Genomic DNA, 14,643 nt, shown 5'->3' with positions numbered 1-14,643 from the left:
TTCCGTCTCCGTGCTTCACTTCCTGTGAGACTTGCCTTGTATGGCCGTTCACGGCCACCGTAGGTCACGTGACGCGCGTCACGAGGGTTGCCAATGTTAGCCAAGCCGGCGCAAATGTGTTCAACTGGAGATGATCGAAATAAAAGAATCCAGCTGAGATAGGCTCCAGCACCCCCCTGCTACCCCGAAAGGGACAAACGGTAGGACATGGATAGAGGGATGGATGTATTAAAGAAGCTCGGGTTCCTCATTATCGCGTGTTTAGCGATGGATTACAATAACCTGCACCTCTTTAGCTTGTAAAAGACAGGCTGTCTTACATCTACCTCAGAGCTTACTCAAAGATGTCCACCTCAGCTGAGTCATTGTTCAGGGTCAGGTTAACTTTGCTCAGCATAGGTTCATGTTATAAATATTTGTAAGCCTTCATGCTTAGATGATGATGACAAGATGGCGCCTCTGTAGTGGCTGCTGGTGGCAGGAGCTCTGTGCTCTTGTGTCATCCTTTTGTGTTCTCTCTTGTTTTCATGTGTTTTTTTTTTTGCCTTTTGGTTCGGAACCCCCTGGAACTGTGCGACAAGGGGTGGCACTTTCGCGACTTCTGCTGTGCTTTTTTTGTGAACTTCTGGATCTGCCTCCAGGGAGCCTTTTGGCCATGGAGACCAGCTGCTGGGTCTCTGCCACACCGGAGTCCGTTTGGAGAGACTGGAGGAGATGCGGATGAAGAGACAGGGCTGCGGAGCTGGCGCTGAGCGCCGGGACGGACAAGCTTCACAGTGTCTTGGCTGAATGAGCAGGTATCGGACACCTCGGTCTCCTTAGACCAGGGGTCGGCAACCTGCGGCTTCGGGCCCGCTTGCGGCTCTTTGATCACTCTTATGCGGTTCAGCTGCATACTTGCCGACCCCCCCGATTTTCCCGGGAGACTTCCGGATTTCAGTGCCTCACGTAGAAAACTCCCGGAATTAATATTCTCAGATTTTCACCCTTACAATAATAATAAGGGTGTGCCATGATGGTACAGCATTTAGCGCCCTCTACAATTTGTATTAACAGCATGCCAGCCCAGCCTCTTGTTATATGCATCTTCTGCTTGCACGCGTAAGTGACAGCAAGGCATACTTGTTACAGGTTACACTGACGGTGGCCATATAAAACAACTTTAACACTCTTACTAATAATGCGCCACACTTTGAACCAAAACCAAACAAGAATGACAAACACATTTTGGGAGAACATCTGCACCTTAACACAACATAAACACAACAGAACAAATACCCAGAATCCCATGCAGCCCTGACTCTTCCGGGCTACGTTATACACCTCTGCTACCAAACCCCGCCCCCACCCCAACCCTGCTCCCCCACACATCAACCGCCCCCTCCGTGCGTCGGTTGAGGTGGGCGGAGTTTGGTAGCGGGGGTGTATAATGTAACCCGGAAGAGTTAGGGCTGCATGGGATTCTGGGTATTTGTTCTGTTGTGTTTATGTTGTGTTACGGTGCAGATGTTCTCCCGAAATGTGTTTGTCATTCTTGTTTGGTGTGGGTTCACAGTGTGGCGCATTATTAGTAAGAGTGTTAACGGTTTTTATACCACCACCGTCAGTATAACCTGTGTGGTTGTTGATCAAGTATGCCTTGCTGTCACTTACGTGAGCAAGTAGAAGCCCCATACAACGTGTAGCTGGGCCGGCACACTGGTTGTAGTGGGCGCTAAATGCTGTACCATCACGGCACGTTCGATAGAATAGTTGCCCTGAAATTCGCAGTCTGCCGGAAAAATCGGGAGGGTTGACAAGTATGATGCTGTCATGCGCCATTCATATAAAACCCACGGGCCGCACTAACATTCAATTTTCAAATTAAGGTGTGGGCCGCGTGTCTGAGACCTTTGGTTTATACATAGCACAAAGCAAAAAAAACATAGTATGCAGTGTTATTTCATTTTAAATTTCAAAGGATTTTTGTGGCTCCCATTGTTTTCTTTAATTTGTGAAACTGGTCAGAATGGCTCTTTGACTGGTAAAGGTTGTCGACCCCTGCCTTAGACGTATCCTCGCTCATCCATGCAGACCGGACACTGGCGGAGAGTTGGTGGGCGGCCAAGGGTGGAGTCGGCTCTCTCGGTTGCTTTGTGGGGTCTGTTCCTGTCTCCTGCAGACGATGGCGTGGAACACCATAGAGGCGACCACAGTGTGTATGTTTTTTTGGTGTTGTTGTTTTACTTTTGTGGTTGTGTGTAGAAGTGGCTGATTGCTCTTTTAATGTCTTTAATGTCCTTGTTTCCCTCTTACACATGTTTACATGTGCTATGACTATGAGTTTTTTTTCCCTTGGCCTCAGTCTGGACCACCTCTCCAGGGGCCCAGGCTTAGACTGAATATTTTTTTTCTCGCCCCCCCTCCCCAGTGTTTACCTGTTTCTCACCTTTTTTGTAAGGGGCGCCGGAAGTTAGCAGACCCGAAGGCGATCCTGTTCTGTCTCCCTGTAATGTTTGTCTGCTCTTGAATGGGATTGTGCTGAAAATCTTCATTTCCCCTTTGGGATTATTAATGTATTTCTGATTCTGATGCTTGCGATTTACAACTTATGACATAAGGTCAGCATAGAAGTCAATTTCTTTCGGCCATTTTCCTCCTTTTTTGTTGGCAAATATCAAAGTGGCATCCAGCTCACCTTGTGGGGAAAAAAAAAAAAAAAAAACGTGTTTTGCTGTGACAGAAGGACGCGAGGTGAACTGTGAGGAATTTACTTCCCAAGTAGCGAACAAACAAAACAAAGACTAATAAAAGGTTTGTTTTGTTTTTTGTCTGCTGCTAAAAAACAAATAGATGACTAAAAAAAGTTGACAAAGTTTGTTTCTGAGACACTTGACGATAAAGATGGCCACCAGAAGGACCACCACGGGGAGGACCATTAGGTTGCCTGTTGAGAGCAAAATAACACAAACGTCAAACATTATTGGGGCAAGGATCAAGAACGCTGAAAGTTCTGATAGGAAACGTCTCCAATGTTCTTGTTTTGAGGACACAACCATTCAACTAAATGTCGTTCTCACCTTCATCTTTTGTGTTGCTCAGGATGTTTTTTCTCTCCAGCTTGGTGATCAAGTCCTCCTCGACGCCAGCCAGCCGAAACACGCATTCGTACTCGCCCTCCACTTTGGCCGTCACCTTCACTTTCAGGTCCACCGTCATCTGGAAGGTTCCGTCGTGGTTGGGGAGAATCTCTCCGTGCTCCACGTCCTCGCGGAGCTCCTCGCCGCCTTTCCTCCAAAACATGATCGCTCGGTCGGGGTAGAAACCCGTCGCGTGACAGGTGACCGGCGAGGACGGCGTCTTCTGGAGGAGAGACACCATTGGGAGCTCTGCACAGGAAGTGACATCACGTGTGGACGGAGGACAAAAAATAAAAAGGAGAGAAAGACAAAAGTTCATGAAGAGTCAGAGGGCCTGATTTACTGAAGGTTTGCGTTTACTAAAACATGTGCAAACCTGATAGCACAAGCTATGCTGATCTACTAACCGTGTGTCTCTGTCTTCATTAATATGTAAAATATATGCTGACCGCCCAAATGCCCACAATATTGGGAGGAGAAGATGCAAACATAATTATTTAGATCCCGCAATGTGATTTATCAACACTCATTGCTTTGCGAGAACTCACAAAGTTTTGGCTTTACTCGATTTGACATCTGCCTTTGATAATGTGGATCACAGTGTACTGATTCATCCACTCAAATCTGGGATGGGGTTTTCAGGTGCTGGTTTACTTCTTACATAAATGGAATAATTTCTAATATAGCTTTTAATGATGCGTCCAATGTGTCCAAACTGTCTTGCGGTGTGGCCCAGGGTTCTGTTTTATTTTTGTAGTACCCGAATCTTCTTGGTAGGTTGATCTGTAGTTTGAACAATGTTTCTTATCCTTTCCATGCAGATTATTTTCAACTGTATTGCTCCTTCAATGATTCAGAGTTTCACTTTTATATCTGAGTTCTTGCAATGTGCATTCCGTATCAAAAACTGGTTGTCCTCAAATTTCCTCCAGATAAATTCTCACAAAACGGAAACTCTGATAATCCCCCTGATCAAGAACTCCCTTGGTGCTCTGGGTGCATCTGTTAAAACCACACTCAGAAACCTTGAGCTTGTGTTTGATGAGTCAATGTCTTTGGAGCGTCACTGCCCTCAACTGACCAAAAACTGTTTTTATCATCTCAGAAATATTTTTAAAGCGAGAAATTTGCTGTGAAAATTGGATCTCTTGACTATTGCAATTCTCTCTTCACTTCTTTGAACAAGTCAACGCTAAGGAGACTTCCGACTGTACAAAATGCGGCTGCCAGACTTTTGATCGGTGCACCCAGAACAGCCCATATCACCCCCATTTTATCCAGTGGCTTCCAGTCAAATTCCGCATAGATTTTAAGATTTTAGTCCTGACTTTCCATGCGTTGCATGGTGATCTCTGGTTTGTTGTGCCCCTACTCTTCAGGGCATAGTCGTCAGTCTTCAGGCTTACTTAGACTCCTATTGGAACATTGGGCGATGAGTCCCCTCCATTTTCTCCGGTCTCTGGCGGCTCTTCTTGCTCCGTCCCAGCTGATACCCATCTCCCTTAGGTCTTCCTTGGCTGTCTGTCTCTACGTCTTCTTTGGCCTCTCTCTCTTCCTTATTCCACCTTCTGGCATCCAGTCCATTGCCACACTTGCCGGTCTCTCTCTTGGCAGTCGGAGTACGTGTCCCATCATTCTCCATCTCCTTTCGGAGACAATGTCAGACAGTGCTGCTACACCTACCCTCCTCATCACCTCCTCGGTGGAGATGTGGTCTCTCCAGGATGGATCTGAGGCATCGTCGGTGGAAGACATCCAGCTTGTTGGTGATACTGGCTGTCTTCATCCACGTCTCCCAAAAATACTCAAACATACTCAAAAAAAACTGAGACCTGGTATTCCATGCTGTAGCCCTCAAACTCTATTTTATTTTTTGCATGCGCTGTTTAGCGTGTGGTATTTGGTCTTAGTAAATCACAACCAGAGTGTAGCTTGTAATGTTAGTACCATTCCTATAGGGGGTGTGCTAACATGTTACAAAGGTGAATGTACATCATGTGGTTCTACCTGTTTTCATTAGGGCATCCCTCCCATTCTTCACATGCTTCTTCAAGTAAGAAGGACAGACCTCAGTGAAGTAGAACCTATCGTTGTCCATGATTTGTCTGTTACGTTCCCACATGAGTTTGGTGGGGAAAGCTTGTGGTTTTGCTGCGGTCCATGTCCATGTCTCCATGTCCAAAGATATGAAGTCTTCTCCATCATAACCGTACTGTAACCAACCTTTAATCTCATCAGTTTCATCATTCCATTCACAGCCAACCATCTCCTGGTAAATGTGAACGCCTGAGAGAATGACACAAAGTGTATAAATCAGAGTGACACACTTCAAAGTATCATGTATTTTTTGCAGGACATTATGGGATGGACAAAGACAAATGATCAGTGCATTTAATACAGTATAAAAAGTGTAAAGGGACACCAGATATATTTGAATAGTATAAAGTTCAACACAAACAAACCTTCTGTGTGGTTGAAACGCTTCATAAACTTCGCAACGTTGAATCTGAATACAACCTGGTTGTATACATAGATCCGTGTCTGGGTCTGCCAGTACTTTTCATCCTCTTCTGTGATTTTGTTCATCCAGTCTTGTTTGGATACAGCCCTCTTGGTGTTGCTGTCATAGTAAACGATCTCAACATCATCAACGTAGCCGACACTCACAAACTCTGGGAAGTTTTTCACTTGAGAGGACGCGGTGTTGAAATACTTCAGCGTGTGAATCACTGAAAGTTAAAAACCAAGAAATAACATTTTGTTATGTAACACAACAACTTATTATTATTAACTTGTGCAATTCATATATGGAATGATTGTGTCTTCAAGGCCTACTGAAACCGACCACGCAGTCTGATAGTTTATATATCAATGATGAAATCTTAACGTTGCAACACATGCAAATACGGCCGGGTTAGCTTACTAAAGTGCAATTTTAAAATTCGCGCGAAATATCCTGCTGAAAACGTCTCGGTTTGATGACGCCTGCGTGTGACGTCACTGATTGTAGAGGACATTTTGGGACAGCATGGTGGCCAGCTATTAAGTCGTCTGTTTTCATCGCAAAATTCCACAGTATTCTGGACATCTGTGTTGGTGAATCTTTTGCAATTTGTTCAATGAACAATGGAGACAGCAAAGAAGAAAGCTGTAGGTGGGAAGCGGTGTATTGCGGCCGACTGCAGCAACACAAACACAGCCGGTGTTTCATTGTTTACATTCCCGGAAGATGACAGTCAAGCTTTACCATTGGCCTGTGGAGAACTGGGACAACAGAGACTCTTACCAGGAGGACTTTGAGTTGGATACGCAGACGCGGTACTGTGAGTACGCATGCAGCTGCGGCTTCCAAACATTTGATTGCTTGCCCGTACGTGCTTGCCGCTATGTGCATGTCACGTACGTAACTTTGGGGACTTTGGGGAAATATATGTGCTGTATGAACTTTGGGGAGGTGAACGGTACTTTGGGCTGTGGGATTGAGTGTGTTGTGCAGGTGTTTGAGTTGTATTGGCGGGTTATATGGACGAGAGGGGGGAGGTGTTTGTTATGCGGGATTAATTTGTGGCATATTAAATATAAGCCTGGTTGTGTTGTGGCTAATAGAGTATATATATGTCTTGTGTTTATTTACTGTTTTAGTCATTCCCAGCTGAATATCAGGTCCCACCCGCCTCTCACAGCATCTTCCCTATCTGAATCGCTCCCACTGCCCTCTAGTCCTTCACTCTCACTTTCCTCATCCACAAATCTTTCATCCTCGCTCAAATTAATGCGGAAATCGTCGCTTTCTCGGTCCGAATCGCTCTCGCTGCTGGTGGCCATGATTGTAAAAAATGTGCGGATGTGAGGAGCTCCACAACCTGTGACGTCACACGCATATCGTCTGCTACTTTCGGTACAGGCAAGGCTTTTTTATCAGCGACTAAAAGTTGCAAACTTTATCCTCAATGTTCTCTACTAAATCCGTTCAGCAAAAATATGGCAATATCACGAAATGATCAAGTATGACACATACAATGGATCTGCTATCCCCGTTTAAATAAGAAAATCGCATTTCAGTAGGCCTTTAAATTGGTTCTTGATGTAAACATGAAAACACTGGTTTCAGTAAAGTACACTTTGTACACACAACCTGCACATTAATGGATTTGTAAACTGACACAAAAAACTCCATCACAGTCACTGGTAAGTAAATGTTTTATTTTTGCCATTAGTTTTAAGTAGTAAATATAGTGTTTCTTTTATTTTGATCACGTTTTTCTTGATTAAACATGTCTAATGATATAGAAACCCCGTTTCCATATGAGTTGGGAAATTGTGTTAGATGTAAATATAAACGGAATACAATGATTTGCAAATCATTTTCAAACCATATTCAGTTGAATATGCTACAAAGACAACATATTTGATGTTCAAACTGACAAACATTTTTTTTTTTTTTTTGCAAATAATCATTAACTTTAGAATTTGATGCCAGCAACACATGACAAAGAAATTGGGAAAGGTGGCAATAAATATTGATAAAGTTGAGGAATGCTCATCAAACACTTATTTGGAACATCCCACAGGTGAACAGGCAAATTAGGAACAGGTGGGTGCCATGATTGGGTATGAAAGTAGATTCCATGAAATGCTCAGTCATTCACAAACAAGGATGGGGCGAGGGTCACCACTTTGTCAACAAATGCGTGAGCAAATTGTTGAACAGTTTAAGAAAAACCTTTCTCAACCAGCTATTGCAAGGAATTTAGGGATTTCACCATCTAAGATCCGTAATATCATCAAAGGGTTCAGAGAATCTGGAGAAATCACTGCACGTAAGCAGCTAAGCCCGTGACCTTCGATCCCTCAGGCTGTAATTCATCAACAAGCGACATCAGTGTGTAAAGGATATCACCACATGTGCTCAGGAACACTTCAGAAACCCACTGTCAGTAACTACAGTTGGTCGCTACATCTGTAAGTACAAGTTAAAACTCTCCTATGCAAGGCGAAAACCGTTTATCAACAACACCCAGAAACGCCGTCGGCTTCGCTGGGCCTGAGCTCATCTAAGATGGACTGATGCAAAGTGGAAAAGTGTTCTGTGGTCTGACGAGTCCACATTTCAAATTGTTTTTGTAAACTGTGGACGTCGTGTCCTCCGGACCAAAGAGGAAAAGAACCATCCGGATTGTTATAGGCGCAAAGTTGAAAAGCCAGCATCTGTGATGGTATGGGGGTGTATTAGTGCCCAAGACATGGGTAACTTACACATCTGTGAAGGCGCCATTAATGCTGAAAGGTACATACAGGTTTTGGAGCAACATATGTTGCCATCCAAGCAACGTTACCATGGACGCCCCTGCTTATTTCAGCAAGACTGTCAAGTGGGGGTCGCAGCTAGCTGCGGGGTTGTTCTTCCAACGCAAAATAGACGGCTCCGGACGACAGCGTGAAGGTAGGCTTGGATTTATTGACATTAAACAGTCACTACCACAAAACACAAAGATACAACCAAAAAAAAAAGGCAAGTGTGCCTAAAACATATGAAGCTACTAATTAACAAAAACTAGGACATGGACATGGAAACTTACTTTGTCAGAACGAGACATAAACCGGAGTGACATGACAACAATGCAGGCAGGACGAGTGATGAACAAGGTATGCTTAAATAACAGTGACATGATTGGTGACAGGTGTGTGTGAGTCAAAACGTGAAACAGGTGCGTGACGTGACAGGTGAAAACTAATGGTTGCTATGGTGACCAGACAAGGGAGTGAAAAAGACAGAAACTAAACAAAACATGACTTAAAACAAAACATGATAATACAGACATGACAAAGACAATGCCAAACCACGTGTTACATCAAAATGGCTTCATAGTGAAAGAGTGCGGGTACTAGACTGGCCTGCCTGTAGTCCAGACCTGTCTCCCACTGAAAATGTGTGGCGCATTATGAAGCCTAAAATACCACAACGGAGACCCCCGGACTGTTGAACAACTTAAGCTGTACATCAAGCAAGAATGGGAAATAATTCCACCCGAGAAGCTTAAAAAATGTGTCTCCTCAGTTCCCAAACGTTTACTGAGTGTTGTTAAAAGAAAAGGTGATGTAACACAGTGGTGAACATGCCCTTTCCCAACTACTTTGGCACATGTTGCAGCCATGAAATTGTAAGTTAATTATTATTTGCAAAAAAAAGATAAAGTTTATGAGTTTGAACATCAAATATGTTGTCTTTGTAGTGCATTCAATTGAATATGGGTTGAAAAGGATTTGCAAATCATTGTATTCCGTTTATATTTACATATAACACAATTTCCCAACTCATATGGAAACGGGGTTTGAATAGTAACTTAAAGGGGGAATTTTGACCATCGTTCAAAATCTTTATAAGCAACAAGATTAGATATTGTTTGTTGTTTATTGAATGGATCCCCATTAGCCGACTTACTCAAACTACTTACTACGCAAGCTGCGAGGACCAAATTTTGTTGTTATGAAAAAAAATCAATATCGAGTAGGGAATGGGGAAATACAACCGTAAGGAAAAAGTCAATCATGCCTCGCACAAATATTGCACAAGGTTGTGGTCACAAGACGAAAACTTTCAAATTCCACTCGGTACCAACTCAAATTTCGGACCTACTGAAGCAGTGGATACTAGGTCTCAACTTGGACCAGGTGACTTCGCTTGAAGACTTAGCAAGATGACAGTGTTATTTTAACAGTTTTCACCCAAGGAAGTGAAGGGAATTATATTTATATAGCGCTTTTCTCTAGTGACTCAAAGCGCTTTACATAGTGAAACCCAATATCTGAGTTACATTTAAACCAGTGTAGGTGGCACTGGGAGCAGGTGGGTAAAGTGTCTTGCCCAAGAACACAACGGCAGTGACTAGGATGGCCATACTTGCCAACACTCCCGGATTTTCCGGGAGACTCCCGAAATTCAGCGCCTCTCCCGAAAACCTCCCGGGACAAATTTTCTCCCGAAAATCTCCCGGAATTCATGCGGACCTGAGTGACGTGTCGACAGCCTGTTTTCACGTCCGTAAAGCAGTTCGTCTGCTGTAAACAGCAATGTTGTGACACTCTTAAACAGGACAATACTGCCATCTACTGTACATGCATATGTGACAATAACATCTCGGGCTTTTAGAGAGTGCAGTGCACAACTGCGCACACAACAAGGAGACGAAGCAGAATGCATCATCAGAGAGGGTGTTCAGCATGGTTAGAAAAATAGTGACAGAGAATAGAACAAGGATGGACAATTCAACCCTTAACTCAACAATGAGTAGATGAGTGTTATGTGTGTGTATATGCGTAAATAAATGAACACTGAAATTCAAATATTTTTCTTATTTATATGTATATATTATAAAATATATATATATATATATATATATATATATATATATATATAGCTAGAATTCACTGAAAGTCAAGTATTTCTTATATATATATATTTATATATATATATATATATATATGAAATACTTGATTTGGTGAATTCTAGCTGTAAATATACTCCTCCCCTCTTAACCACGCCCCCCCCGGGACCACTCACCCCCCACCATTTCCCGAATCGGAGGTCTCAAGGTTGGCAAGTATGAGGATGGCGGACCTGGAACCCTCAAGTTGCTGGCACAGCCACTCTACCAACCGACCTATACCGCCCCAAGGACTATTGTGAATTTACCAGCTTAACCTGTAGTACGAGTCTCTCGCCGAAAGATTTCGTCATCCCATCAGCCGGCATCCTGAGAGCGGACATTGTAAGTAATTGTTTGTTGTTGTCCAATAAAAGCCTGGTGCTATTGCCAGTGGCTGATGCTAGGATAATGACTTAGTCAGTACGTGTCCATGCACTAAATTAGTCCGATTTCTCAAATAGTTTGGCCCCTAAATAAACCTCCTCCAACTCATGGAAACACCTTAATCCGATCATGTTTGGTTTTTGGAAAGCCGGACTAAGGCACCTGGATTATGCGATTGAAAACCAGATTTCTATATTAACGCACGGGTTATAGCCCGGAAGCAGATGCCATTCAATAAAAAACATAAGCAGAAATTGTAAAGAAGAGGAGTCTGTTTATTTGCTTTTAAAAATGAAAAGAACAGAACATTTTGAAGTGCATCAATGGGAGAAAGAAAGAAACTGATTTATTGAAGAAGGTAGCTATGGAAACGTAGAATGCTGGCCTCATTTGGACTCCCGAACCAAATACCAATGAGATGAAAGGGAATGAAGCATGTATACTAAAGGCAAATAATAAAACGTACACAAACCTCTTCATGCTGCATTTGTGCACTCCGAACTGATGAACGACGACTCTGTATTCCACGCAACTGGTTAGGTAGTCCAAAACCATAGCAACCTTCATCTGGAACAGTATCAGTCGGGGGAACAAACTGTCTTACTCAGTTACCCAGAGTGTCCGCCCCGAGATCGGTAGGTTGTGAGTTCAAACCCTGGCCGAGTCATACCAAAGACTATCAAAATTACCTCCCTGCTTGGCACTCAGCATCAAGGGTTGGAATTAGGGGGTTAAATCACCAAAAATGCCCACTGCTCCCCTCACCTCCCAGGGGGTGAACAAGGGTATGGGTCAAATGCAGAGAACACATTTCACCACACCTAGTGTGTGTGTGACAATCATTGGTACTTTAATTTAACTTAACTTTTACTTTGGATTTAAAACTCGTTCCATTAATCCACAGAGTCTTATGAATGAACTCCGGGGAATTCTAAAGTTTTGTTTCCATGATTCTCCGTCCAAAAATTCAGACCTGGATCCCATCTGATACATTCTCGGAAGCAACGTGTTGATTGATTGATTGAGACTTGTATTAGTAGATTGCACAGTCCAGTACATATTCCGTACAATTAACCACTAAATGGTAACACCCCAATAAGTTTTTCAACTTGTTTAAGTCAGGGTCCAGGTTAATCAATTCATGGTAATGTTTGTAGCGCAATCTAAGATCATTTCTTGATGCTGTCTGCTATTTAACATCAGCAATAAACATTTGAGACGGAATATTTGTAATCTCTGTCAATATTACAGCGGACATCAGGTACAACAGACAGTCTTGACTTGTACGAAGTCACACACGCCTGGTGTGACGTTCGTTATAGGTCAACCGGAAAAGCAATACATTTATCAATCAATCAATCAATGTTTATTTATATAGCCCTAAATCACAAGTGTCTCAAAGGGCTGCACAAGCGACAATGACATCCTCAGTACAGAGCCCACATAAGGGCAAGGAAAACTCACCCCAGTGGGACGTCGATGTGAATGACTATGAGAAACCTTGGAGAGGACCGCATATGTGGGTAACCCTCCCCTCTAGGGGAGACCGAAAGCAATGGATGTCGAGTGGGTCTGACATGATATTGTGAAGTCCAGTCCACAGTGGATCCAACACAACAAATTTACCCGCACTAAAAGGAAATACGCGCTCCCCCCAGTGTACGGGAGGCACACGGCATATGACCAATAGTCACATTAGGGAGTGTGCATGGACACTTGGACTGCACATGTACAGTAGGAGTCAAAATACAAAAAAAAAACATGTCTATTTGAGAAATCAGACTAATTGAATGCATGAAAACGTACCGCATTTTCCAGACTATAAGGCGGACTTAAAATCCTTTTTTTTTTTCTGCGCCTAATGTAAGGAATAAGTTTGGTTGAGCTTACCCACCTCGAAGCTATTTTTTGGGTACGTGGCGTAAAAATAAGTGTGTCCAGTATATGGCAGTCAAACATAAACGATAAGTGTAGGCTGCACTCTGATTTCCCAACTCATACACGGGGTTGCCATCCAAGCAACGTTACCATGGACGCCCCTGCTTATTTCAGCAAGACAATGCCAAGCCACGTGTTACATCAACGTGGCTTCATAGTAAAAGAGTGCGGGTACTAGACTGGCCTGCCTGTAGTCCAGACCATTATGAAGCCTAAAATACCACAACGGAGACCCCCGGACTGTTGAACAACTTAAGCTGAACATCAAGCAAGAATGGGAAAGAATTCCACCTGAGAAGCTTAAAAAATGTGTCTCCTCAGTTCCCAAACGTTTACTGAATGTTGTTAAAAGGAAAGGCCATGTAACACAGTGGTGAACATGCCCTTCCCCAACTACGTTGGCACGTGTTGCAGCCATGAAATTTTAAGTGAATTATTATTTGCAAAAAAAAAAAAAAAAAAGGTTATGAGTTTGAACATCAAATATCTTGTCTTTGTAGTGCATTCAACTGAATATGGGTTGAAAAGGATTTGCAAATCATTGTATTCCGTTTATATTTACATCTAACACAATTTCCCAACTCATATGGAAACGGGGTTTGTAGATTCGTCGCTCGTCGAGGTTTACAAAAAAAAGTTGGAAAGTTGCCAAATTTAGCAACAACGTTGCCAAGTTGGCAACACGAGACTTCCTGAACGCTGATGTTTGACAGGTTTCACATGAAACGCAGCTAAATATTATTTTCTGCTGAGCTCTTTGTGTATATTTATAGGAAGAAGCACGAGACTATGAACTCATTTAACTTACTTTCCTTTTTTTTTTTTACATTTTAGAACACATGATGTTCAACAATTTCATTTGTTTTTTTATGTTTTTCTATTTTTTTACTTACTTTTGATAGACAGCAGCACTCCATTTTCATCTGTGCTTGTTGAATTTTATTTATAAATAAAACTGGTTTCAATTACACGTACATCACCTATATTCTGGATAATGTAGCACAAAGAGGATTTTGGAAAGACTTCTATCAACCAGTAAAGGAAATGGACTTACCAGACATCACTGAGTATACTTGCACAGCCAACATCAGGAATAAATGCAAGTCCATGGTCAGCGGTCACAAAATGTTTTCTAATTCCAACCCCACTGAGACTAAAAATCAAGTAGTAAGCAAACAAAACAATGACTTAAAAAGTCTTGTCTGCTGCTGTCTAGTACTGTACTCTGTTGAAACAAACTATATTATACCTGGGGTGGAGTCACCCCGCCTCGGGTATAATTAAAACTACAGTTTAGACAATAGTAGACAAAGTCAAACTAGCTTGACTTTGATTATATTATCTGAGGTGAAGTGAAGTCATTTACAGGGTTATGTGCAATTAGGGACACCTACAGTATTTTCCAGACTATAAGGCGCACTTAAAATCATTTTTTTCCCCCTCAAAACTCGACAGTGCGCCTTATAACCCGGTGTGCCTAATATAAGGAATACGTTTGGTTGAGCTTATCCACCTCGAAGCTATTTTATTTGGAACATGGTGTAATAATAAGTGTGACCGGTAGATGGCAGTCAAACATAAGAGACAGGTGTAGACTGCACTATGACGGCAATACGACTCAAGTAAACAACACCAACATTTTATATGTTCCATTGAAGATATAGAACATTACACATGTTTTAGTACGACTTTGGTAAGCTATGAAGCCGCACCGATTGATGTGCTTCAACATAGGAGTATTATTATGGTGTGTGTATAAGGTAAGACATATTATC

At 42.6% G+C, this 14,643-nt stretch overlaps 1 protein-coding gene across 2 annotated transcripts in view; it reads right to left on the bottom strand.

Moving 5' to 3' along the window:
- Positions 1–1,766: 1,766 nt before the first annotated feature.
- The window catches only part of LOC133616985 (major histocompatibility complex class I-related gene protein-like), a 217,428-nt gene continuing 204,551 nt past the window's right edge, over positions 1,767–14,643 (bottom strand). For both annotated transcript variants that reach the window (XM_061976608.1, XM_061976609.1), the window contains exons 2-5: positions 5,582–5,848; positions 5,127–5,405; positions 3,060–3,368; positions 1,767–2,926 (exon numbers count right to left, since the gene is read on the bottom strand). In XM_061976608.1, the coding sequence (XP_061832592.1) occupies positions 2,784–2,926; positions 3,060–3,368; positions 5,127–5,405; positions 5,582–5,848 (998 nt within the window). In that variant the 3' untranslated portion in view covers positions 1,767–2,783. The remainder of the gene's footprint in view (positions 2,927–3,059; positions 3,369–5,126; positions 5,406–5,581; positions 5,849–14,643) is intronic.

This window comes from Nerophis lumbriciformis, linkage group LG16, assembly GCF_033978685.3.
Source record: "Nerophis lumbriciformis linkage group LG16, RoL_Nlum_v2.1, whole genome shotgun sequence".
Classification (NCBI taxonomy): Eukaryota; Metazoa; Chordata; class Actinopteri; order Syngnathiformes; family Syngnathidae; genus Nerophis; species Nerophis lumbriciformis.
This window is presented reverse-complemented; position numbering and strand designations above follow the sequence as displayed.